This window comes from Drosophila innubila, chromosome X (genome assembly GCF_004354385.1).
Source record: "Drosophila innubila isolate TH190305 chromosome X, UK_Dinn_1.0, whole genome shotgun sequence".
NCBI classification, from domain to species: Eukaryota; Metazoa; Arthropoda; class Insecta; order Diptera; family Drosophilidae; genus Drosophila; species Drosophila innubila.
Window position 1 is genome coordinate 35687378 of NC_047626.1, and position 26330 is coordinate 35713707.

The 26330-nt window shown below is 35.6% G+C and overlaps 1 protein-coding gene across 1 annotated transcript in view; it reads right to left on the reverse strand.

The window, feature by feature from the left end:
- Nucleotides 1-6290: 6290 nt before the first annotated feature.
- Nucleotides 6291-26330, reverse strand: part of LOC117793767 (transcription factor Sp9) — a 44669-nt gene continuing 24629 nt past the window's right edge. The window contains exons 2-3 of the mRNA XM_034634157.1: nucleotides 9383-9783; nucleotides 6291-8134 (exon numbers count right to left, since the gene is read on the reverse strand). Coding sequence (XP_034490048.1) covers nucleotides 6637-8134; nucleotides 9383-9783 — 1899 coding nt within the window. The 3' untranslated portion in view covers nucleotides 6291-6636. The remainder of the gene's footprint in view (nucleotides 8135-9382; nucleotides 9784-26330) is intronic.

Sequence of the window (26330 nt, forward strand, 5' to 3'; positions counted from 1 at the left end):
CAATAATAACAATAATAAAATAATAACAACAATAATAATAACAATAATAAATAATAATAATGAACAATAATAATAATAATAACCAATACAATAATAATAATAATAATAATAATAACAATAACAACAACATGACAATAATAAGACACAATAATAATAATAATAATAATAATAATAATAATAATAATAATAATAATAATAATATATAATAATAAATAATACATAACATACACACAATTATATGTGTGTCAGCTCAATAATAATAATAATACACATAGTAACACACACATAATGTAATAGTACATAATAATACACATATAACCACAATAGCTGGCGTAAATGTAATATTAATAGTGAAAAAATATCAGAAATGTGGCCCACGACTTATGTGTACTATAAGTCGTCTAATATCCAAAGAATTGTAAAATGATCTTCCTCAAATTTTTCCAGCATCTGAACAACCATTTGTCGATGTAACCTCGTCAAACATTACATAAGCCTGGCAAGGAATTTTTACAGAATTACAGATGTCAATTTTTCTTAAATCTTCAAAATGCAACATTTTTTTTACCTATCCAACAAATCTTTGTGCAAGACGATTGAGCATGTCTCAGTATGTCTCTATATAAACTATTTTTTTATATTAAAACTTCATTTTTGACTTATCGTTCCTATAAAATATATAGATTCGATCCAAAAATAAAAACAAATTTGATCTGCGGACGGTATCTAGGAACCAAGTTTAAAGTCTCTAGCTTTTTAAGTCTCTGAGATCGACGCGTTCAAACAGACGGACAGACAGACGGACATGGCTATTGGCTGTTAATCCTGATCAAGAATACATATACCTTACGGGATCTGCCACGCCTCCTTCTGCCTGTTACATACATTCTGCCACACACATTATACCCTTTTTTACCCATTTTTAATATGAAAAGGGTTGAAAGATACAAGAAATTTTGAATTTCATATGCTTCTGACATTGATACTTTAAATGATACCCTCCAGTACTGAGCACTAGCTCGTGGCTGGTGAAATAACTACTTACTAGGAAACCTACTCTACTTATATTGCCAACCCTAAGAAATGCTTTTCATCATTTTGTTTTTTGTATGAAATGTTCGCAAATAGGATCAATCGCCACCACATCGTTTACCGCGAACTAGTGAAATGGGTACCCATAGAAGGTGTGGTGAAATGAGTTCCCATACAAAGAGTACTTACTTAGGTGCCCATGCAATGGGTGGTGATATGAGTACCCATGGAAAGAGTACTCATATAGGTACCCATGAAAAAAGTACTTACATAGGTGCCCATGCTAGGGGTGGTGATATGAGTACCCATAGATAGAGCACTTACATTGGTACCCATGATAGGGTTTGTGAATGGGTCCCCAGAAGTAAATGATTAAAAGTGCTTTAATTTGAAATCCATTTGTGTCTATTTAAAATTTAATTTTTTGGTCATTTTGGGGCTAGAAATTGCTTTCGTCACTAGACTTTACCTCGTGTAGAGGTTTTTTTGTGGGATATCAGAAATTTTTGCAATTGCTTTTGCTTTTGATATTGTACTTTATCATTAATGCAGGCAAATAGTAAAATATATAAATTTAGTTGTTGAACTTATTTCATATATAAAAAATTTTTTTTCCCTAATTATAAAGAAAAATTTGGGGGCTGTGCCCCCTGCTCGCTTTGCTCGCGTTGCTACAGCCGAGCATACTCTACTGTCGGAGACCCAGTACTTACTATGAAAAAAAAAAGTTTTTTATACTAAGACTTGGATTTCGCCCGATATATAAGTCTTACTTAAATGCATATTTTATTAGTTTGGCTACGATATCTCGTAAAACTAAAAAGTTTTTCATACTAAGACTTAATATTGGACCGATCGGTCCTATGACAGCTAGTTGATATAAAGGTCCGATAAGAACTTTCTTCAGTCAGGATTTTTAAAACTAACTTAAATGCATATGCTATCAATTTGGCTAAAATATCTCACTAAACAAACAAGTTTTCATACTAAAACCTAACTTTGACCCGATCGATTACGGCAAGAGCTAAGACTAGTACCAATTAGGAAATATTTAGATTATTTGACTGTATAATACCAACTAAAATGCAAACTCTATCAGTTTGGGCACAATGTCTCAGAAAACATAAAAAGTTTTCAAACTGAATCTTGTTTATCGACTGATTGTTCGTATGGATCCGATCCAAAAAAAAAAAAATTACAAGCTTGACCTGCCTGCAATGTAGAGGAACCTACATACCAAGTTTGGTGCCCCTAGCTCTAATAGTCTCTGAGATCTAGGTGTTCATACAGACGTCAGGGTAGACGGACATGGCATTATCGATTCGGTTATTGATGCTGATCAAGAATATATATACTTTATAGAGTCTGCCTCGCCTCCTTCTGTCTGCTAAGCACCTTTCTTTTAAACAAACTTAATAGATCCCTCTACTTTGTTTTGAGTATAGGGCATGAAAATCATGTTTACTTTAAGTTTAATATGAAAAAAAAAAATTAAATTTGATAAAATAAAATGTGACAAAAACATAAAAAAAAGTTTGGTTTTTAAAAAAGTTGTTTTATATCTAAGTAGCAATTCAGTTAAACTATATTTAGAGAATAAGATACAAACAATCGTCATTTTCGATTAAAAGATATAAGCAAAAATATGCGTTACGAAAATGGAAGTTGGTTTTGAGTTGGGATTGAAAAACGCAAGACTCTGCGAAATGGGCAAGCCTTTTTGAAAATAACTTTTTTAATATAATTTTAAATATTGTTAGTCAAACCTCTTAACAAGGTAAAAGTTCTTACCTGTGTGGGTCACAATTTTAGTGGACTTTTGCGATTTCCCGCTAGGCTAGCTGTTTTTTCAAAAAGTCGTAGAAAAAACATATGTAATTGTCCGAGTCGAGCAAATTTTCTATTCTTCCTGTAAATATTGCTTGTCGCCTTTCGTCAATAGAGCGTATAATAAACAACGAGGATATTAATAACAAGGGGGGCTCCGCCCCCTGCTTGCTTTGCTCGCGTTAAGGTGCGGCTACAGTCGAGCACGCTCGACAGTAGGATACCCTGTGGCCAAATACTCTGCACAAAAAGTTGATTTTCGACCGATATATGATATATTCAACCGATTTGAGCCAAATCTGTACTTAGTATAGTAAAAATCCAAATGCATATTTTTTTCGTTTGATTAAAATATCTCAAAAAACTTTTTCATACTAAAACTTCATGTTCAACCTATGGTTCCTATGGCAGCTTTATGATATAGAGGTCCGATCCAAAAATAAAAACAAACTTGATCTGAGTACGGTATTCAGGAACCTACATACCATGTTTGAAGTCTCTAGTTTTTATAGTCTCTGAGAGCGACGCGTTCAATCAGACGGACTATTGGTTGATAATCCTGATCAAGAATACATATACCTTATGGGATCTGCACGCCTCCTTCTGCCTGTTACATACATTCTGCCAAACACATTATAAAAATAATTTTAGCCTTGCACATGGGTCGTATCAGTATAATTTAGTCTCTGCTTTTTAATTGTTTTGTATATCACATGTACAATATATTGTATATTCATAAATTTGAATAAAACTATTTTTTTTTGCTTTTTAGTGTGCTTACATGCCTATGCATAACAAATTTCAATAATGCAATAAAGGCTCTTTATAATGCTTACCCCAGATGACTTATAGAATTTGTTTTAATTCTTCTTTATTTAGCAAATTTGCGTCATTTTAAAATATTTTTAATTGCGATTGATGAAGATTGATGTAGAACATTTCTTACATAATGTTCATGCATAATTTAATGAATATTTAAATCACTTTACCGAAGCGTTTTTTGGGTCATACTATTTTATTTAAGGGTATTTAACCGAACGTCGGTGCCGAACATTTAACTGTCGAGTGCGCTCCACTGTAGCCTTTCCACACCTTACCAGGAGCGAAGTAAGCCTTCCTACTAGTGTAGGCGACCAGATAGAGGATCCCATGTTAAATTGTAATAAGTGGGGTCAGAAGGTGGCGTAAAAGAACTCTAAAAAAAAACTGGATCTGTTTAGGATAAAGACGCACAAGCACTTGAACAAACAGGTGCTCCTAGAGGCTTCGTAAGTCAAACAAAACCAATTTCGGGAGCCATTTTAAAGCTAGTCAAATATGATGTATTCGATCTTGATCGGATAGTAAACGCAAAGGATATTTAAGAAACAATTTTTCATAACAATTTGCGCAAGCTCTATCCACCCTTTGTAGCTTGTAAGTACAGAGTCTAAATACTTATGAAATCCAATCTGTATACACTTCAAAATTAATTTGTTGATTCCCTTAACCTAATGCAATCCGTTAAACACCCTAGCCCTCTATTCATATTGTTTGGTAACAACCCAAGGCAACAAATCTACGGTAATAAAATTTAAATCACCCAAAACAGCACGGGTAAGTACGGGTACGGGTAAGTGAATGGCGAAACCAAAGCAAATAGCGTTAAGCGTTTTCTTTTTTCTGCGCTTAAGTCGTTAACGGCAAGGTTGGCCGGACCGCCCACATTGACATCCACTACGCAGTTTTCTGAAAGCAAATGTTAAATAAACCACCACAAGTGCCACCCTCATACGTACGAAAATGTACTCCTGCATCCCCTTCCATCAATGATCCGGTCAAAAGTGTGCGCGTCAGCATCCCCCATATGCTGGTCTCTACTGAGTGAAGACTTATTTTACGATTGCGACCCAACTGAATTCCGGCATCGGCAATAGCTTTACATTTACAAAGATGCAGATACAGATACTGTTTACGTTATACAGCAACCGTTGACAAATTGATTTTTATTGAGATATAACCATGAATGGGGGCTCCAACGAAACATTTGATTTTCGATTTACTCAATTTTTCAAAGGCACAGACCAAAGTGAAATTACATCTTTATGTGTCTTCTTTTTATTATACATTTATTTTTAGAAAAATGTTAATATATATGTTTTATTTGAATAATTAATTTTAATTTTGTTAAAAAAAAATATGTATTGATATATAGATAGAAGTTGACTTATCAGAACTTTTTAGTTTCTTCGGAAAACTACTTGAAAACTATTCAAACACTATTTTGTAGTTGTTGTATTCTCTTTTGTTTAATTATTGTTTTTTTAATCAAGCATTGGTATACCAAAAATCTAATATAGCTTAAACAAGTAAAACAACAAAAATATTTAGTCATAAAATTTAAAGCACTAGCGCCTAAAAATAGGATACATGTTAAGCTTTTGGTTTTTTATTTTCTTTATTAAATGGAAAGCAAAAATAAAACAAGTATGTAAGAATGAACCGGAAAAAGTAAAGAACAAACTGTTTAGCTTTAGCTGTAGCGTATTAAGCCGACCTTCTTACTTTTGTGAAGATCGCCTCATCTCTGTAGATTACTGCAATATACAATATTTTCGCTTTGGTTGTCTCTCTAGCAGCTTCGGCTGTGAGCACTAAATATTCTCCGAAAGTACTTAGTAATTTCATTATGCACATCAAATTCTCTATTTACCTTTGAATACATTTATCTTAGTGGTTTGTTTTTCGATTGAAGCAGAGAATTTTTACAATGTTGGTTCTTAATCCTCATCTAAGTTTTTGTCTAAATTTTTATTATCTCCTTTCTTTAAATTGGACTAGAAATATCAATTTCATTACGTTTGTAATATTTTTCCATGTTCAACAAAATGAAATTAGATTTTTCATTCATTTCTTCAGTTTTATTTCTCACATGTCTTCATATGTGTTTAGAATATATATGTAAGAGTAATAAACATTGCGCATATTAATTCATAAGTTTTTTGCAACTATATAATTGTTTACTTATGGACTATTAAAAAAAATAATCACAACTATGTGCTAAAAAAAAAAAGTTTTTTTTCGTGATTTTAATTACATCAAAGCAATATTTTATAGTTTAATATAATAATATATCAACACATATAGTTATACGATTATATAACGTTTTTATATCTATGTATATGTATACATACATATATAGACGGTTAATTGACGTTTAACTTATTATACATATAAGCATAGACATCTAGAAATATATACGTTATATATATATATATATATATATATTTATATATTTAATTACATATATATATATATATATATATATATATATATATATATTCGTAAAAGGTTAAAAAACTGAATTCCATTATATTATTATGCCTCGTAGATTAAAAATTATTTGATTTCCTTGCAATTAATTGTTGGTATTTATGATAGCTAAATATATATTTTTGCTTACATTTGCAATGTACAATTTCTATGTAAATGTACATATTTAATAAAGCACCTTACGCACGGCCGTTTGTAAGGGGCTTAATTATATTTAAAATGATTAGTTCTTACTTTTTATCAAATACCTTAAGACTTGATGAATAAAATGACATACATTTGTATTATGACGTTAGGCAGAAAAAAAAAACTTACATTGAACAAAATTTCAACATGATTAATTGGTATATCGTCATTATCGCCGTAATCGTGTACATTACATATAATTTTGGGCAATCTTATTTCCAGTTGTATCCAGGAACCCATTTTTGCTTAATTGGTGAACAAAAAGGGTCCCAGCGAACCTCAAACCATTGGTGGCTTAATATCCACCAAAGCGCTGTGATCCAATCGATGATCTAGGCCAGGACTGCGTGCCGATGCGCCAACCATATGATGATGATGATGGTGATGTAAATGTGCATGTGGATGCGAATGCGAATGTTGTTGGGAGAATTGTTGCTGTTGCTGTTGCTGTTGCTGATGAGACGACTGATGTGAGTGCTGTTGCTGCTGCTGTTGCTGCTGATGCAGCATCACCGGCGAGCCGCCCGCGGCGACCATCTGGTGCGGCGTGGCCAGGTGCAGACCGCCGCCCAGCAGGCTGTTGCTGGGCGTGCTTGAGGCGCTGTGCGCGTGCAGCGAAGTTGGGGTGCCGGGATGGCTTCCAGCTCTATTATTGCCGGCACCAGAGCCAGCGCTTCCAGCGCCGGAACCGGAGCTGGCAGAGCCACCCCCGCCGCCACCACCTGCGCCCGTCTGTTGGCCACTGGACGCGCCGCCCAGCCCGTTAGACTCACCCGACTGATTGGCAGCCTCCTCAGAGTCGCTGCACGACTCCGAGGAGCCCTTTTTAATGCCATTTGGCGCCGTGCCGTTGTGCGTCTTAACGTGCTTCGCCAGATGGTCGCTGCGCATAAAACGCTTGTTGCACACGGGGCAAGCAAAGCGTTTCTCGCCGGTGTGCGTCCTCAGATGCCGCTGCAGCTCGTCGGAGCGCGTGAAGCGCTTACCGCAGAACAACCAGTTGCACACAAAGGGACGCTCGCCGGTGTGCCAACGCAGATGTGCCTTTAGATGCGAAGTCTTGCCGTACACCTTGCCACAGCCAGGTATGTGGCAGGAGTGAATGTTTTTCTTACGCAAATGCACCCCAGCTGGTCCCAATCTTTCTGCCTCCTGGCAATTGGGGCAATCGCATGTCGCACGACCCGCATAACGTCGCTGTGATCGCGGTGACGGCGTCGATGGTGTTGAAGCCTGCGGTGAAGCTGCTGTGGCTGCCGCTGATGGCGAACTATGTGGTAAAGAGAATCCGCCGACACCCTGACCCGGCAACATGCTCTTATAGGTGTCCTGTAGCAAGTGCTGTCCGGAGCCCAACAAATGTGCCGTATTCGAAAGCGAATGCGATAGCGCCGAACTGTAATCCGTACCAGCGGCCGCGGCACTCGCATAGTTCGCCATTGTCGAATGCATACCAGCAGCCGCAGCACTGCCCATGTCCAACCAGCTGCCAGCGGCGGCAGCGCTGTGCATATCCCACCATCCCGAGTTAACACTCGCTGCCTCAGCCGCCTTATGCGCGGATGCAGTCACAGCATTGAACGGCCAGTCGTATGGATGACGGGAGTACACAGAACCAAAGGCGCCGCCTTCAACCTTACTTAATAATCCCTGATGCATGTGATGATTGTCCGCCACCATGCTTGCTGTCGATGTGGATGTGTTTGGAAAGTACAAATCACTGCCGTAGGAGGACGCCGAGCTGCTCATGGCCGCGCAGGACGAGGCGAGCGGGCGACTGTAAGGATAGATACTAAAATTACTCAAAATTTGTATAGAACGTTATGGTGGCTGTGCAACGCACAGTGGTCCACACGATCTACGAGGGTGGTCCGATAAGTATTCGGCCTAAGTAGGAAAATGCAACTTTATTCAATTGAAATAAATGTACTTTTCAACACAATCTTCTTTTAAGACACTTCACATTACATGGCCAATCTACAGCTTCTTTATGCTTTCAGAAAAAAAGGTTTGTCAAGGTTTTCAAGGTTTTCTCTGATAAACTCTTCAAAAAGTTTCATATCCAAATTATAAGAACAATTTAAAAGCTAGTGCCACCAAACTTAGTATGTATATTCCTCTATATTGCAGGCAGATCAAATTTATTTCTTTTTTTAGTTCGGTCCACTATATCATATAGCGTCCTTAGAAACAATCGGTCGAAAATCAAGTTTTAGTAGGAAAAACTTTTTTGTTTTATGATATATCTCAACCAAACTGATACAAAATCCATATAGCTCGGTTTTATATATCCTGACCGAAGTTGGCTCAAATCGGACGGCTATATCATATAGCTGTCATAGGATCGATCGGGCGAAAATCAAGTTTCAGTGAAAAAAGCTTTTTGGTTTTATAAAATATAACAACCAAACTAAAACAGGATGCAATTTACTTGGTTTTATTTATCCTGACCGAAGTTGGTTCATATCGGATCGGTCATAGGACCGATCGCTCGAAAATCGTAAGCAAACTGACAGAATATGCTTTTAAGCTGGTCTTAGACATCCTTACCAGTTCAAATTGGAGCAAGCCGTCGAAAATTTAATAAAGCGCTCTACAAGGGCGTCGAGTGAGCTAAATATTTTTGAACTTTTAGCAGTCTTTGCTTTTTTCATAGTAAGTGTATGCTCGACTGAAGCACCGCAAGCGAAGCGAGCAGGGGGCGGAGCCCCCGAGTTTTTCTATAGTTTATATTTAAAAAAGTAAATTGTACCGGGGGCTATATCTGAAGAGTATGGTAGGTAAGGGACCAATTTGTACAATTTTACTGTGAACTACGCGCCTTTGTGCCGGCGGATGTCCTAATGTTTTTTACAAAGTTTTTTACTATAACATATAACCTGTGACCTGTGACTGTACTTATTAAATTTGATCAGCCATCAGTAAATGATTTACACTGTTGTTCTTTTCAATTTACTCCGATTACTTATCAGTCCGCCCTACTATAAAATATATGTAGACCACTGTGCGCCGTCGTGCTGCTTACCTAGCAGTGATGTTCACCATGGTACTGCTGCTAGTGTTGGATAAGAGGCTACGCGATGCCTGGCTGCTGCCAGCACCTCCATTCCCACTTACACTGCCACTTGAGTTTGACGAACTGACTGCTGAGATGGCACACGGTGAGTGTTGACCGACGCTGCTGCTACCGCTGCCACTGGCAACATTGCCTCCTCCTCCTCCTCCTCCTCCACCACCACCACCTCCTCCTCCTCCGCCACCAGCTGTGCCACTATTTCCCGCTGCAGGTGAATTTGGGCTCTTCTTCCACGGATGAAACCCTTTGCCAACAGCCGCATCGGCAAGCGGTGGTGGTGATTTGTTCGATAGCTTGTTGCACTGTGCAGCCAGCATGGCCAGTGGAGTACCGCGCAAGCTGGGATGATCCTAAAATGATAAAAAGAGCAAATCTTTCAGTGAGCTAAGTACGTTGCAGCGTCATCTTGAGAGCTCCACAATTTACATTTACTTTTTAATTAGCTAGGGCTTTTGGAGCAAAACTGCAAAGTACTTAAATTTAAATTAGTAAGGCTCAATTTCTTTTTTTACTGACAAAATTTATAGATACGTAAATCAAAATGAAATGCGTCGAGTTTTTGCAGCCTTAAGTCTTTAGTCTGTTACCCAAACGGTAATAATCTCTTTATGTATGTGTGATGATCTTTAAAACTTTAAGAGCTATACCAACCAATTCTAGTGACAGTAGTTCTAGAGTATTGCCGCAAGATCAAGTTTTTTTTTTTTTACTTTGACGTCAAAATTTTGAAGCACAAATAAAAAAAATATATAATAATAAGGATCGAACGAATTTCAAGAACACTAAAACATATTTTGAAGCAGTGACCTTGAATTTTGGTTATTATCGCATTCCCGACGTTTAATATAAATTTCTTCACGATCGCATATCACTGCGGAAATAAATAAATGAAATAAAAAGTCAGTTTGTTTGTTTGTCTGTTTGTATCAAAGCGCTAAAAAAAAGCTTAGATGTAATAATGGGGATTTATTCCTTTTCAAAAATCCAGAAATGTTTGCTTTACGACTTCTTGAAAAACCGCTAGTTTAGCGGGAAAGCGCTAAATCCCGGTAAAATTGAAACCAGTTTCCAAACCATAGAAGCTACATATATGTTCTATATATTATTAGAAAGGTGTGTTTGAAGGCTTTTGCCCCTGCAAATTGCGAATAACCACCACACCCACCGATTTTAAGATGTTACGCTATTTTTGGTCCCTAACGTAATCTATTTTTATTATCTATTTGTTTTTTTATTTTTGAAGAGAGCAAAGAAAAGCTTGGAGTAACAATGAACATGATATAAAGAAGAGGAGGATGCGACTTAGAATTGTTTGATTGTTATAATTATTATTATTATAAGAATACCTACAGGGACTCTCAAAGTCAAGTTCACTCGACTGTAGCCTTTTCGCTTTTGCTTAACGCCACTTGAATTCGGCTCATTTGTACACTGTCTTGCACTTTATTATTATTTTTCCCATCTCTTTCGAGCCGAATCTAAATGTATATGTAGGTGCTATTACTTCATGATTGATGACGGTCGAAAATCGGACTCTGACTTAGCCGACCCAATCCCATTGTCTGTCAGTGGCTGATCCTTTTGCCAATCCTCATCAAACATATTTTCTTTGCCATTTGCCAGCTCAGCAGCTGTATGATGCACCCCAAAATTGTCAACGTAAGCGACAACAACAACATCAACAAATCTAGTGGTAAAAGTCCACTTGACTTGGCGACTCTGGGGCGCTCAGTATTCTGTCTGTCAAGGAGAATTAAGTTAATAGCTTTAGTTCGCCATGATTTTCAGTTGCCTAGTTGGCTTTACCGTTATCTCGTGGTCAATTGAGCAGCACAGCCCGTGTGTAGTAAGGGGTAAAATGGGAACGGAAAGAGAAGAGAAATAAACAATGTTGACAACCAGCAATCAGGCGAAATTCGAGGCCGCGGAAGCTGCTATTTGTCGGATAGTTTCAGGGGTCACCATTCTGCTTACCAAGATCAAGTTCAACTTAGCATTCTGTTTCCACACTGCTTTTGGCTGACATTTGGGAGTGCGCTAATTAGACCGACAGTGGGTTGTGGTAGCGGGTTACGTTAATGTCGATGTCGCTGCCATGGTATCGGTAGACAGGTGCCACGACATGCTCCTTTTTCAGTCAGTTCGGTCGGTCGGTCGCATTAAATTATTATCAGAAGGAACAGACCATCAGGGCAAGCATCAAAAGCAACTGTACTATTTTGGATTAAGATTCAACACAAAGCCAAAGATTCGATAATGGTAACACTAGACAACAGCCAAAATGTGGGGTTTTTTTTTAGAGAGTGTGTGACAAATTTGGTTGGTGTAGCTCTTATAGTATGTGAGATCTATGCGCTCAGACGGACGGACACACGAACATGGCTATATCGACTAGTCTATTGATGCTAATCAAATATATATATACACTATAGGGTCGAAAATGCCTTCTTATTCCTTTTACATACATTTCAACGAATACAATATTCCCTTTTATATGTTAAGTTGGTGTCTCGAAGCCTTCGTGAGTTTTAAGAGTGACAGTTTTATTGTCATTATCAAAAATATATTGGAATAATTTCAAATCTGTTCCGAATTAAATGGAATTGTAAACAATAGCTAACAATTTGTTTGGAATTTGTGAGCAACGGGGGGTGATACTGGCGCCAGTCAGTCGATTCAACACCATTTAAACTGACCAAATTAACGCACCGAGCCACTGCAACGCCCCATGTCTGTGAATGTATTCATGCATATGCGAATGTCTAAATACAAGCAGTCATAAAGTCCTAAGCTGGTCCGAAACATACCGAAACGAGGTGAATTGAATGACAGGTCCATATAGCATACATATATGGTGTATCACACACCAAATGAATAATGGATTGTTTTTTTTTTCAAAATTTTTTTTGTAGCTACATGTATAAAGCCGCAACTGTGCAGGACAATATAACAGTTCTCGTCCCCACTCATCGGACTTGACGGCCTAAATGTGACTTCAAAGGCGAACGCTTCTGGCCACATCGAATTAGATCTTTTTTATGATTTTATTGTTATTGCCGACACGCCGCCGACGCATTTTTACCGCTGCACTTTGTTGCAGTCTCTGTTGTTACTCTGCTGTTTGCCTAAGTGGTCCTCTCTCTGTTTCTCATTATGCTCCTATCTCACTCGCACTACTTGAGGTCATTAGCAGCAACACCTGCTGTGAAAATTATGACACTGACTCCATTAGATACACCCAGCTTATGGTTGTTGGCTACTCATGGACCTGCAGCATTGTCTTCGACGTTGATAGCGCCTGCTGTGAGCTGGGTTCCAGTTCCAAGTTCAGTTTCTATGTCTAGTAACTGCCAGATTCCCTTACCTGACGCCACCTGCTGAGCAAACCAAATTTGTTGAGCCCCGCGCCTTTTCTCAATGCCTTAAGCGTTCGGATAGTTCTAAGCTCAAAACGACAACGCACTGCGTTTAGCAATTATCTAAATGCATTTCACTATCACTCCTCTTTAACATCCCAATAAACAGCGACACACAGTGTATAATTTACCTACCGTCGTCGCAAAAAAAATAAAAAAATTGTTACATAGGAAAACTTCCGAAAACATCAATGCCCCTTTTTAGGCAAGTAAATACTCAAAAGTAAAAAAGGTACGAAGGAACTGTTTAGTTCGCCAAACGCACTTTAAAAAGTTCGCATCTTTCGATTTTTTAACCGATCGTGATGAGTACAATAAGTACAGGGTCACAGTGCAGCTGTATCTGTTTTTTTTGCTTTGGATTGATTTTATGTTTGAATATACCTTTGCTGTGTTACTTTGCCTATGTATGTACTCTCTAAAGTGCTCTGTGCTCAAAGCCGCTCTCTTTCTATTTTCACCTCGGTACCCAAAAAATTGGGTACTAAAGCCTATTAGATTGGTGACAATTATGGTACAGTACTTTGAGCACTTTTATCTCCGAGACTATAAAAGTTAAAGCAACCAAATTTGGTGACAATACTGCGAGGATGTTGACTTATATCAACCTTATTTTAAAGTTTGGCCACGCCCACTTCCGCCCACGTAAATAATATAAAATCTAATAACAAGAGTTATTTTAGAGCTACAGTCAGAGAAGATATTTCAGGAAATATAATATATGGAAGACATTTAATCACCTGGATCTCAGAGACTATAAGAGCTAGAGCTACCAAATTCGGCGACAATACTGCTATGTTTCGCAAGCAGATCAAGTTTGCTTTAGAATTTTGCCACGCCACCCAGTTTTCCTGTGATCGACAAAAAAACTAAATTCAAAGCCATTTTAATAGGTAGAGATTTCAAATTCAGCACACGTATAGATAAGAATCTTTATGATGTCTGCTAAAAATTTCATTGCGATCGGATAATAAACAACGAGTATATTAAGCAAATAATCTTTGCTTTGCACGCCGTGGTACGCACAATCTGGAGGGGTGGGGGTAACAGCAGGTACACATGTTATGTTAATGTTATAATAACAGAATATAATTTAAGTAATACATGTTATATCAATGTTATATTAACATAGTATATATGAATGTTATGTTAATTAATTTTTTGTTAATATACATTTCTTCTGTTAATTCAATTGTTTACTATATTATGTTAATCTATAAATGTCAAATTTGCATATATTTAGGTATGTTTGATGGTAAGTATGTTTAATCTTCTTTTAATTTAACAGTTTCAAAGTTAAAAGTGTCAATTAAATTAAGTCTCTGTGCGAGTTGATGTGTTGTAAGTATTTATTTATTTAATTAATGATCATTATATCTAACTGCCGCGAAGATGTGGGTAGCGAGCATATAACTGTCGAGTCGACTGTAGTCCTTTCATATATCACCGCGAGCGTAGCGAGCAAGGGGCGGATGCCCCTTGTTCGGTTTGTTTACTAATCTTAATTCTCTCTCACTCAACCAGTTGCCGGATTCTACTTAAATTCTATTTGTTAATTGCTGGTTCTGTGAGAATATCTTCCACAATCTCTCCCCATTTGCACCACTGATTATGCTTTGTACAATCATTTCTGTGTACTCTGCACCCATTAAATTCTCTTTATCGTGTTAAGCTTTCTATTTTCTTTCACCTAAGGTTACGCGCACACCTAAACTGAAAACGGAGCTGAAAGCTAAATTTTCATCCGAGCATTCATCTGCACTGCACTCGTGTAATTGCGCACATTGTAGCGTTCAATAAATAACTATAATAAATAACTATTCAATAAATTGAACCAAAAATAAAGAGTTTATCATTTCCGATTTCAGTTCCGTTGCGCTAATAAATTTGAACCATGAGATTGGACTTTTCATCCTTTTTCTTATTAGTTACTTAGTTATAAATTCCTCTGTATATATTTACAAGTTCTTTCCTTTCTTCTCTATTTCATTTCTATTATATTTTAGATTAGGTTCTAATGAGAGCCCTTAGCTGTGAATAGGGAGGACTCTCAGTGCTTGACTGGCAAATCAGACTCTTCCATCGTGTCGGCAACTCCTTAAAAAACAAAATTTTGTAAATTCATTGGATTCAGCACTGATTTTCCCTCACCAATAAATAACTGCAGACGGCAGTTCGCGCTAGTGACAAAAGCAGCACGAAGGGTGCGAAAGGCGACTAGCAATATATACAGCTAATTTGGAAAATTTTCTATGACCGTCCGATCAGATAATTCGTTCAATAAATAACTATAATAAATAACTATTCAATAAATTGAACCAAAAATAAAGAGTTTATCATTTCCGATTTCAGTTCCGTTGCGCTAATAAATTTGAACCATGAGATTGGACTTTTCATCCTTTTTCTTATTAGTTACTTAGTTATAAATTCCTCTGTATATATTTACAAGTTCTTTCCTTTCTTCTCTATTTCATTTCTATTATATTTTAGATTAGGTTCTAATGAGAGCCCTTAGCTGTGAATAGGGAGGACTCTCAGTGCTTGACTGGCAAATCAGACTCTTCCATCGTGTCGGCAACTCCTTAAAAAACAAAATTTTGTAAATTCATTGGATTCAGCACTGATTTTCCCTCACCAATAAATAACTGCAGACGGCAGTTCGCGCTAGTGACAAAAGCAGCACGAAGGGTGCGAAAGGCGACTAGCAATATATATACAGCTAATTTGGAAAATTTTCTATGACCGTCCGATCAGATCGAGTTATATACCGATCAAAAGGTTTAGTCCTAACTTACAAAATGGCATACCTAAACATTTTCTAATTCACCTGGGTCTTACGAGGGTGTAAGTGGGAGGGGAAAAATTTAAATGATTGCAGCTAATGGGGCTGTTGGGGCCTATTGGTAAACTTTTTTATTTTTTTAATATTCTTATTACAAATACGCGTCGATTAATACCTCAATCACCCAAATCCGACAACTGGTTCAAAAGATAAATAAATTTGAAAATTTTAGTGGACTTCTGAAAATGAAATGAAAAGTCAGTTTGTTTGTCTGTTTGTCCGTTTGCATCAAAGCGCCAAAGAAAATCTAGAAATGTTTGTTCTACGACTTTAAAAAAAAAAACCGCTAGCGGTTAGTGCCGCTAAAAAAAAATTTGTATGTACAAAGAAGCTCACCCTTTTTGCTCACAGTGCAGAATGCCAATTTTCGATTTAATTTTTGTTAATTTATATTTCTAATTAAAATTTTTATGGGGGATAAATAAATACGTTAGATTTTGCTTCAGCAATCATTTATAATTTAACATTTAATCCTGTAGTTTGAAAAAGAATATTTTGAAATTTTTCAACTTCTTTAGCTGTTTTTTTCCAAATCTTCTAATTCTTTAACTTTTAATATTAGTTATAGACGGCAAAGATGTAAAAAACTTTTAGGGTAGTATTGGTGTTAAATTTATGGTACTCGTGCAGTTTAAATAAACCTTTTCAATTTAATAATGATTCTTTTAGTTGAAAAACTGATGTTATTATGCATTTCGATAAGTTTAGCTCTTTCCCTATATCAAATTAACTTCGGCTTGAAATAAATCAGCTGCATCTTAATAAGCTACCGCAATAAATTGCCAAACTTTGTGCCACAGTGTAACAATCCAGCACTCATCCAATCAAAGCAGGCCGACAACTTGCGCTAATTTTCGAAGCAAGCTACATAAAATTTAGACAGCGGCCAACTCGCAGTTAGTAACGGCGCCAATGCGCAAATAAAACAGCAAACTGCAAAAGTTTAACTTGCGTCAAAACCGCAGACCAGAGTCGTTGCCATAGCCAGGGTCGGAGACAAAACCAGCAAAACGGAACAGGGCTGGGCTCCCCAAATACGCGACTCGCCAAACGGCAGATGAGCCTAAACTAAGTGGTGTGATCTGTGCTCTGTACTCTATGGGATGCGAAGGGGTATTGTGATGCACAGACGAGTTTCGTGGGCAATTAAAAATTTTCATTGGTTTCATTTTAGCACGCAGACACAGGAGCTGGCAAAGGCAGGCATGTTAGCTGACTTGGCTGAGTTGGCCTGCCAGCTATCCAGAAGCCAGAATATTGCCATCCTCTAGCCCGAGGCAATTTCTCGAGGACTCGACAGGCTCAGACTCTGTCTCGAGCTGAGGCTCAGGGTGAGCTATTGCCATTAGCATGTAAAGTGTAAACTAATGGGTTTGATTTTGGTTGGTTGGCCAGCAGCGTGGGAACTGTTGGGACTCTTGGGACTGCTGCAGAAATGTGAAAGAAGATGGAAATAGGTATGGTGACCGCCAGTGGCACAGTGGAAGGTCAATGTGGAGCACCATTCACACAAATATCTAAGAAGTTTATTAAAAAGAATCACACAGAAGTTAGCCAAATCTTTGACCTCAAGCTGAAGCAGGCAAATATAATGTAGGCTTGCTGGCAATGCCAAGACTATAGGGTTTTGTTACCAATTCTGTCTGCGCGCCTCGGAGTGGTCCACAGTTCCGTGGAACTGGTCCTTGCCTTTTTATTACCTGGATCCTCTTATAAGTGAGCCATACAAGAAAACTCATTAACAATGACGCAGACGCAGCAAACGGGGCTTAAACAAAATAAGAACAACAACAATAACAACACCAACTACGACAACAAAAATTAATGGAGTTTCATCATAATTTTCTGTTTTTTGTTTTTTTTTTTTTTTGCGTTATCTGCGAGCCAAAAGCGAGCCTGTTTATTGTTGATGCTGCTGCAGCTTTTTTTTTATTATTATTATTTATTATTTTTGTGAAATCTTTAAAAGCGGAGTCGAGTCAAGTCAAGTCTGCGCCAGAGATAATTACGGCTTCAAGTTGAGCTCAATATATGCAATACATACACAAATGCAAGCCACCGTTTTGTAGCCATAACCCAAATTGAAGAATTGTATTAAAGTGTCTTTAATGTGCGGCAACAACCCAAAGTCGATTCCAAACCCGATCTTGATCGAAACTCAAACCGAACAAGTGCAAACATGCTTTCAATGTACGAAATGCATTTACTTTATGTTTATGCCTTTTCAGCTTAGTTTGACCATTTAATTTAGACCCTGTACTTAAGAATTGAAGTCTCTTAAGTTTGTCAAAGAGCTGTGCAAAATTTTTTATTGAATCATATCCGAGTTTACTATCCGATAGAAGTTTTCCGTGCATATCCAAAATATATAACATAAAATATACGCCAATTCTCAAATAAGGGGACTGTTCAAAGAATTAATTATTTATCTTCTGAAATCCGCGCAGATTTGCATTTAATGCACATTAAATAGCAAAATAAAACTTTATTGAATATTTTAATGTTTAAGGAACAATGTCGCATTATCGGATATAGGTATTACTAAAAATTTATATGAAAAAAAATTTTTGTTTTTCATCACACCTCGTTGTAGGTTTAACTCTAGTCTAAGCATGTTGTGACTCGTTCTAACTTTGGCATGTACTTGTAAAAATGAATTGGATACCTACAAATTGTAAGGAGCATTTTTTTTGTTTTATTTAAAATTTTATTAAAAAATAAAGCAGTCGGTGGAAATATAAATTGCAAAAACATACACAACCGCACACTTAGAAGAGTAAAGACTTGGTTTCGAAATTTTTATGACCATTGTTTTTAATAATAAATGCACGAAATTTCAGAGAAATTTCTAGTGTGTGTATCTTTGATGAGTTCGTGAAGAATCCTTTAGACTAATATTTATTTATTAATTTTCTTATAATTATTATACATAAGTTCCTTATAATATAATAACTACGATTCGAGTCATAGCCAATTGGCCATCGACTGGAGACTAATATATAGTATTGGTTTATAAGCATTATTTGATTTTTACAAATGACTGGAGCCGTTTTTACTGCTTCTGATCACTACTTGTGCCGCTCATCTCATTTTTACATGGCTCATTTATTCCATTTCATTTCAACGCGCTTCATCAGAGACAGCCGCCCAAAATTTACTTCAATGACGACCCAGACTATGTTGGGCGTTCTAGAACCCACGCCCACTTGGTCTACACACAACGGTGCGGCGTCTAAAATGTCATGATTAACTAGCGGCTCATTAAGGCCAAATGACAGTTTTTTTTCTTCCATTTTCTCGCCCCTTTTTCGAACCCACTATTGCTCAACCCCCAACGGGGTCACATTTAATTTGTCTCATATTGCAATTAATTTTAACTGTAACTCAGGCGTCCACTTGAATTCAGTGGGTGGGCGACATTCAGACTTTGGCACGGCGGGTGCTTCAGTGCTGTCTGCAAGTAATTGGGGTTGATTATACTTATCAATTAAGTATCAAAGAAAACAGTGCTGAGCTCAAAGGTACTAGAAGATCAAGTTTTTTAAGTGTTTCGTTGCCCTATTTAAACTACGTTTTAATGCATAGTTTAATTCTGTACGAAAGATAGTTTAATAATAATAAAACAGACAGAAGGAGGCGTTTCATACTCCATTAAGTACATAAATATATTAATGACAAGCATTCAAAAGTCGATTGAATATAACCGTCCGACTGTCTGATTGTAGATATTAAAAAAGCTTTAAGCCCCAAATTTGCATTTTTGACTCCTGATACATATGTACATATATGGAGGTAGATAAACCATTTCTGATATCCAATTTTGTGACGAACAAAATTCAGTTTAATTTAAAAATTATTAAAATTAATAAAAAAAAAAGCGAAAATTGGCATTCGGCACTGCGCAAAAAGTAATTTTTATGTACAAAGAAGCTCAGCCTTTTCGCTCACAGTGCACAATGCCAATTTTCGCTTTTTTTTTATTAATTTATATTTTTATTTAAAATTTTAGGATTAAGCTGAATTTTGTTCGTCACAAAATTGGATATCAGAAATTTTTGGGGCTAGAAATTGCTTTCGTCACTAGACTTTTACCTCGTTACTTAAATTATATGTATATATGAGATATTCTTATAATAGGTATAACCTCACGCTTCCTGATAAAAAAGCTTTCAGTTATGGTGGGCTTACATATGGACACAATGCGACATCATATTCTGCGGCAATTTCTGACAGCCCGTGACACTAGGCAATGTGTTTACATTGACGTCACTTAAAATGTGCTATACAGCGCTGTGCCAAACCAAAATGGCTGCCGTCAATGTGAAAACTACTTGTCATTTTCACACGGCGCCACGGCTTCAGAAAGTTCACAAAAATTGAACATTAAACAAGTTCGTGCGCAATAAGCAAGTTCCACAAAAAGAATAAAAACAAGCCATTGGCGCGCATTTTTGTCCAGCAAACAAAAATAATTAAATGCATATTTATCAAATAATTTTTATTTCTGAGCATTCCACACAACTTCGCTAGCATTCCTTCATTTTTGCTAGTCCAATTAACATTGTTAATCAATAAATATTCGTCCAACATTACATTTGCTTCTCAATGGAATAAATTTCAAGATCATGTTAATTTAAAAACTATAAAATGTACAACAAATTCATTTCAAAACACAAAAATTTGAAAAAAAGAAAACATAATTAGTCGTGCCACAGTGTTCCAAAAGAACCAACTTACTCGATATGCTTGGCACGGCAAAAAAGGGTTGATTTGAGCTGGTTCTACAAAAACAGCTGTCAAACTATTTTCTGTCAAGTCCGTGCCAGCCTCTGGCACAAAAAATATGAGGCACGGAATGACACCGGTGTTCACATTGAAAGTGACACATTTTTTGTGCCACTTGAATTTTATGTCACATCATTTGTGTTCACATTGCTCCGTGCCACTGTGGCTGTCAAATATGACTTTTCTTTCAACTACGTAAGCCCACCATTAGTGTGAAAGCCAATGAAGACTAATTACAGAAATTATTCTGTTATAGTCTTAAGTTCAAAGTGCCCATCGAGGTACTCCTCATTGCAGGAAAGCAAGAACCAGTTAAGAATTCTAAGCAAGCGAACGCAAAAATGAAGTAAGAATTAGTGTACTTAATTCAAGATTGACGGACTTGATCTGTGAGTCGAGCCTGGGTCCCGATCTTAAATTAAAATTTTTTGTACTCATATCTAGTAATTTAGGAGTATTACTTTATTCAAGATTCTTTGTTTTTATATCAAGAATGTTGGTACTTGGTTAAAGAATTTTTATACTTATTTTCAGTAATTCGTACTTATATCAAAATCGAAAATATTGAAAATACTTAATTCAAGCTCATTCGAACTTAATTTTAGTACGGTTTTTTTTCTCTGTATATAAACAAATCTGTTAAAATATTTTTGTTTTTTAACATTTTATTATAAGACCCCGTTTAAAAAAAAATTCAGGCAGCGCCGTTGCGACGAAAAGTTGCTCCCGGGGCAAAGATTTTGTCGGCGCCCTCTCCACCCCCTACAATTTCTTTTTTTAAGCAAAAAAACAAAACAAAGATAATTCCTTTAAAAACATATTAAATTGACAACTCCAGTGTCAAAAATGTTTACTAAAATTAATTAAATGTTACTACAATAAACACTTATAACATGATAATGAGCTCGTTACATAAAAATGGGGACTATTAGATTCGTGACAGATTATGGTACACCATTTTGAACACTTCTATCTCCGAGACTATTAGAGTTGGAGGAACCAAATTGGGTAACAATACCCTTAGGATGTTGACCTATCGGAAGTTAATTTTAAAATTTGGCGAGGCCCACGTTCGCCCATGTTTTTTAGTAAAATCAAATATTTTAGACTTCTTTGACTTTTAAATGCTGATTCGTTGCCATTTTTCTGAATTTAACAATGACATCTTGAAAACATACTTTAAAAATACATGCTTACATTAAGAACTTTAAACTTTAATTTAATAATGGTTTGTTATTTCTAAAATTGTAAAATTGATTTAAGGTCCCCCATATTAAGGTATTAATAATTAGCTTTTATGAAAGCAAAATCATAAATTACACTTATAAAAAAAAATGTTCTAAAATCAAGATTTTGGTTGCAGAACCCTCTAACAGGCAAAATCGAAATAGTCATTCAATCAAGTTGATATTTATTTTATAAGTAGATGTAGGTTAAATAAGCTTAAGTTTTAAGTTTCATAATTTTCCGTTGGTTGGAACGACCGCCAGTGCAAAATACTGAAGACCGTCTATGGACGGTCTTGTCGGGTTGAGCAGAAAAAAATATGGCCGATTGCTTGCATCACAAGGGAATATCGTTCGCGACTTTTTGCTAATTATTGCTTCTTAAGTTTTTTTTGAGTTAGTAATCACTTATATTATTATAATAAAATGCAATTTACTTAAATTGAAATTAATAATCACAGGTGTTTTTTTTAAGTTAGATGTCTTAAAATATATTTATTTTTGTAATGGTAGTCCTAAGAAAGAAAGTTGTTGATAAGAAAAGTTCTTCAATATCGATGGGTATAGGTCCAACACTTCAGGTGAAACTGTTGCCTGAGTGTCTTGGGAAGCATTGAATGAAAGGCTTAAATCTTGAAGAAATGGATCAGAATTGTAATTTTCAATAATTTTCCAATTTTCTAATCGTTTTGGAATTTGTGGGATTCTAGATCAAATATTGTCGACAACATAATCGGAGTCCCATCACTTTTATCACTGATAAACTTATCATCGCTTCTACCGAAATTATCAGCTCAAGCAAATGTTCATTTAAAATTACTCACAAATTATTATATTTTATAAATAATAGACACTTAAATTTAAGTAAATTGCATATTTATAGTTAAATTAGTGATAACCAACTCAAAAAGAACTTTAAAACCGAGAAATGACAAAACTTATTGTTAAAAGTCGAGTACGATATTCCCTTGTGATGCAAGCGAACGGCCATATTTTTATCCGCTTAAACCAACAAGACCGTCTACAGATGGTCTTCAGTTTTTAGCTTTTTAAGAATACTTCTTGTTGTATTTTTGTGTTTATTTTTCTACAAATCATAAGAGAATAATATTACCTACTAGCAGTCTAATTCACAAATTGATAGACTTAGTCAATATATTTTTTTGGGCGATTGAAATTGCAATTTATTTGGCCATAAATAAATTTTGTATTTCCACAATTTCAATTTTTAACAAAATTCTGAAAAAATAACGGTTCATCGAAAAAAAATATATATTTTCAAACGTCAGAAAATTCTCAACTCTTAATATATAATAAATATATTCGCAAAGATATATTAATTAGTTTTCCATTGATATTGTAAAAACGGATGACCGTCTACAGACGGTCTTACCCGTTAGAGGGTTAAACAAAGAGAACACATCTTGATTTTAAGAACATTTTAAATAAGACCAAGTTCTATTTTTAAGAATAAATTTTCTTAAAATTATAATCAAAAAATATAATAAATAAAAATAATTTTTTATAATTATAATATTTTTATTTTTAAATTTTGATTTATTTACATTCTATTCTGTTTTAGTAATTTTATAATTGTTATTTTAATTTGTAACGAGTGGGACTCGATCCGTCGCCTACACTGCTTCACAACTGTAGCGGTCTCTCTAACCAAAGCGCCACGAGGCCACAATTTGTTCGATACGAAATAGTACCAATTTATACTTTCCTAACAAATTAAGATTTTTGTTCTTATGTTAAGATTTTAAGGTTTGGCCGATTAATTATCTAAGTTTTAGAAGTTTTGTCTTAAAATCATCTTATTTTAAGAACAAAATATTTAAGAGGATTTTTTTTTAGAGTTTCGTAAGTGGTTCAAATTTATTTGAAGTTTGCTAAGTAAACGATTTGCTAATGCTGATGTGACAAGAATCGTTAAAAAAAGCGGTGTCAAATTCATTGTATGCTTTTCAAGATCACTGTCCAATTTGGATTTAGTGTTAAGGACTGCTTATTAATTCAAATCCTCAGAAACAATAACAAGTGCTTCAAATCTCAATTTTAGTCGATAAATGACGCGGTCGATTGATTCTAAAAATGGAATTCGAAATGTAGCAGTTTCCGGTATGTTTTTGCTATCATCTGCAGCCACATATTAAAATTGTTTTCGCACTTTTCGTTGTCTGATTATTTTAATTTCAGGCTCAACCCCTCAACTTTTTTCAAAGTTCAAACTCTTTTTGAAATATTTCAAAATTTCATATTTTCGGCGCCCCTAATATCATAGCGCCCGGGGCGGTTGCCCCCCCTTTTGCGTTTATAGTCCTTGCCAGGGCGAAAAATATGTTTTATGGAAAGTTTGTCTTTAAGTTTAAAAGTCCTGGTCTAAACAAGAGTTTGGATCTTGTCAAGATCGGACTAAAAATAGATTGGACTTGCATTGGACTTGCATTCCTCATAAAGCTTGCTGCTCGATACCGTTTGAAAATTATGCCGGAAGCTCTTTAAGTTGATCTTTGTAATTCGAATGTTAAATTGTTGATTGAGTTATGTGCTTATGTTAAAAGTAAATAGTTATATGTATAAAAATCACTATATATTGTATGATTTTGAATGTTAAATAAAACTATATGTCAATGTTAACTTGTGTAGTTTTTTTTTTAATTTTAAAAATGTTGTTTAATTTCTTTTTTTTTCAGAGGTGAGGCCTAAATATTTCATGACCTCTCATGAATGCAAAAGCCAAAAGCCTTACTTTTTCTGAAAGCTAATGAATATATATGTAATTCATTCAATTAAAATTTTAAAGAAATTTTAAAAAAGAACTTTATAATAAAAAAAATTTTAAAGTTGTTATTTGTCACCTGGGGCCTCATATGTATAAACAAGAAGTGGGTTTGGGCCGAATAACTCGGAAAAAGTTCAATAGGCAAAAATTATCATTATTACTACTACACTACACTTAGAACTTGCTTAAAACGTCGTAAAACTTTGGACGCCCAGCAATGCAACAACCTTAATACTTACGGCCACAAATTCCCTGCGTCATAAGCAACAACAATAGCAACAACAACCACTGAAATATAGCAATTTTACCTATTCGTTGCTTTAACCCAAACAAAGAGAATTCAATGTTGGGGGTTTTGTGGCCGACGTTACAGCCAATTAGTTAACATTATGGTTGCTGGTTTTGTGTTTGTCCTAACCCCTTGTGAAAGGACTCCTTAATACATAAGTCAACAGAGCTACCCTTCACTTTTGGAAAATATCACTGCAGTCGGCAGTTCGCGCTAGTGACGAAAGCAGCACGAAGGGTGCGAAAGGCGACTAGCAATAAATAAAGCTAAAATTTTTTGTGTTAAAATTTTTTAATTTTTAAAAACTCATATCAAAAATACGCATCGATTGATACCTCGATTACCCGAATCCGACAACTGATTCAAAAGATAATTATATTTGAAATTCTTAGTAGACTTCTCAAAATGAAATGAAAAGTCAGTTTGTCTCTTTGTTTGGATCAAATCGCTACAGAAAAAATCTTAGATTAGATGATGGGGATTTATTCCTCTTCGAGAAATGTTTGTTCCACGACTTTTTGGCACACATATTTTAATATACACGCAGAGTTTGTTTGTTTTAAATTTAAGCCATGCTCCCGCAAATCGCGAAAAACTACCACACCCACAGTTTTTAAGATAATACAGTTTTTATGGTAATTAACGTAATCTAGAAGTATTATCTATTATCCTACTGAATCGCATCAAGATTGAATCGGATCGGATGGAAATACATAATAAATAATTTATTCTCGGCGCAAGATTATCAAAATTAACATATTTGAAATTGTTCAGTTGAAAGCTTTATTTTAACAAATATTTACACGACCAGATAAAATCTTTAGCTCATTTTTTTATAGAATGCACAAATTTAAACGTCGCCGCAAGCTGTCGATGCTCATGTCGATGGTCAGACGATCATGATCCTGACGACTTTGTCTGGTGCTTGGACTGAATTTTAAATTGAGACAGGGCGCTGAACAGAGGTGCCACAGCGAGTGACTCCAACTCCAAATGTTAGTTAAGAAAACTCGAGTCACTCTCGTACCAAGTAGAACTTACCAGAAAATGGCTCCACAAAGAATGTCTTAAAGTAGCTAACATTAAATGAACAAACCAATATATTTTTGCTGATCAAATTAAACATTTGTCATACCTTTGCCAATGCAATAAGAAACTAGAATTCACAATTTACAAATGGGAACCAAAAAGAGCACATCCCGCTGTATCGATGACTTCTATTTTCTATTTCCTCTGTAATGATGATATGATGTTCCTAGTTGTCTGGCAAATAATAACTCGCAAGTAGATTAAAAATAAAATATAATTATTTTTTAATGGTTATCACGTTTTAAACGTTTCCGTTTCGCAATATCGTTATAATTTCTGTTCACACAAAAAAACAATTTTTATAAATTTCTTAAAACTTAAGCAACATCTTTTTGAATTCAAAACAGAAGGTCTATTTAATGTTATTAATTGAAAAATATAATGTTGTTTGAAATACAATTACATTACACCTTAATAATGCTTAATCGAAACCAACTTAAAGCGGGCGTCAGACGGAGACTTTTT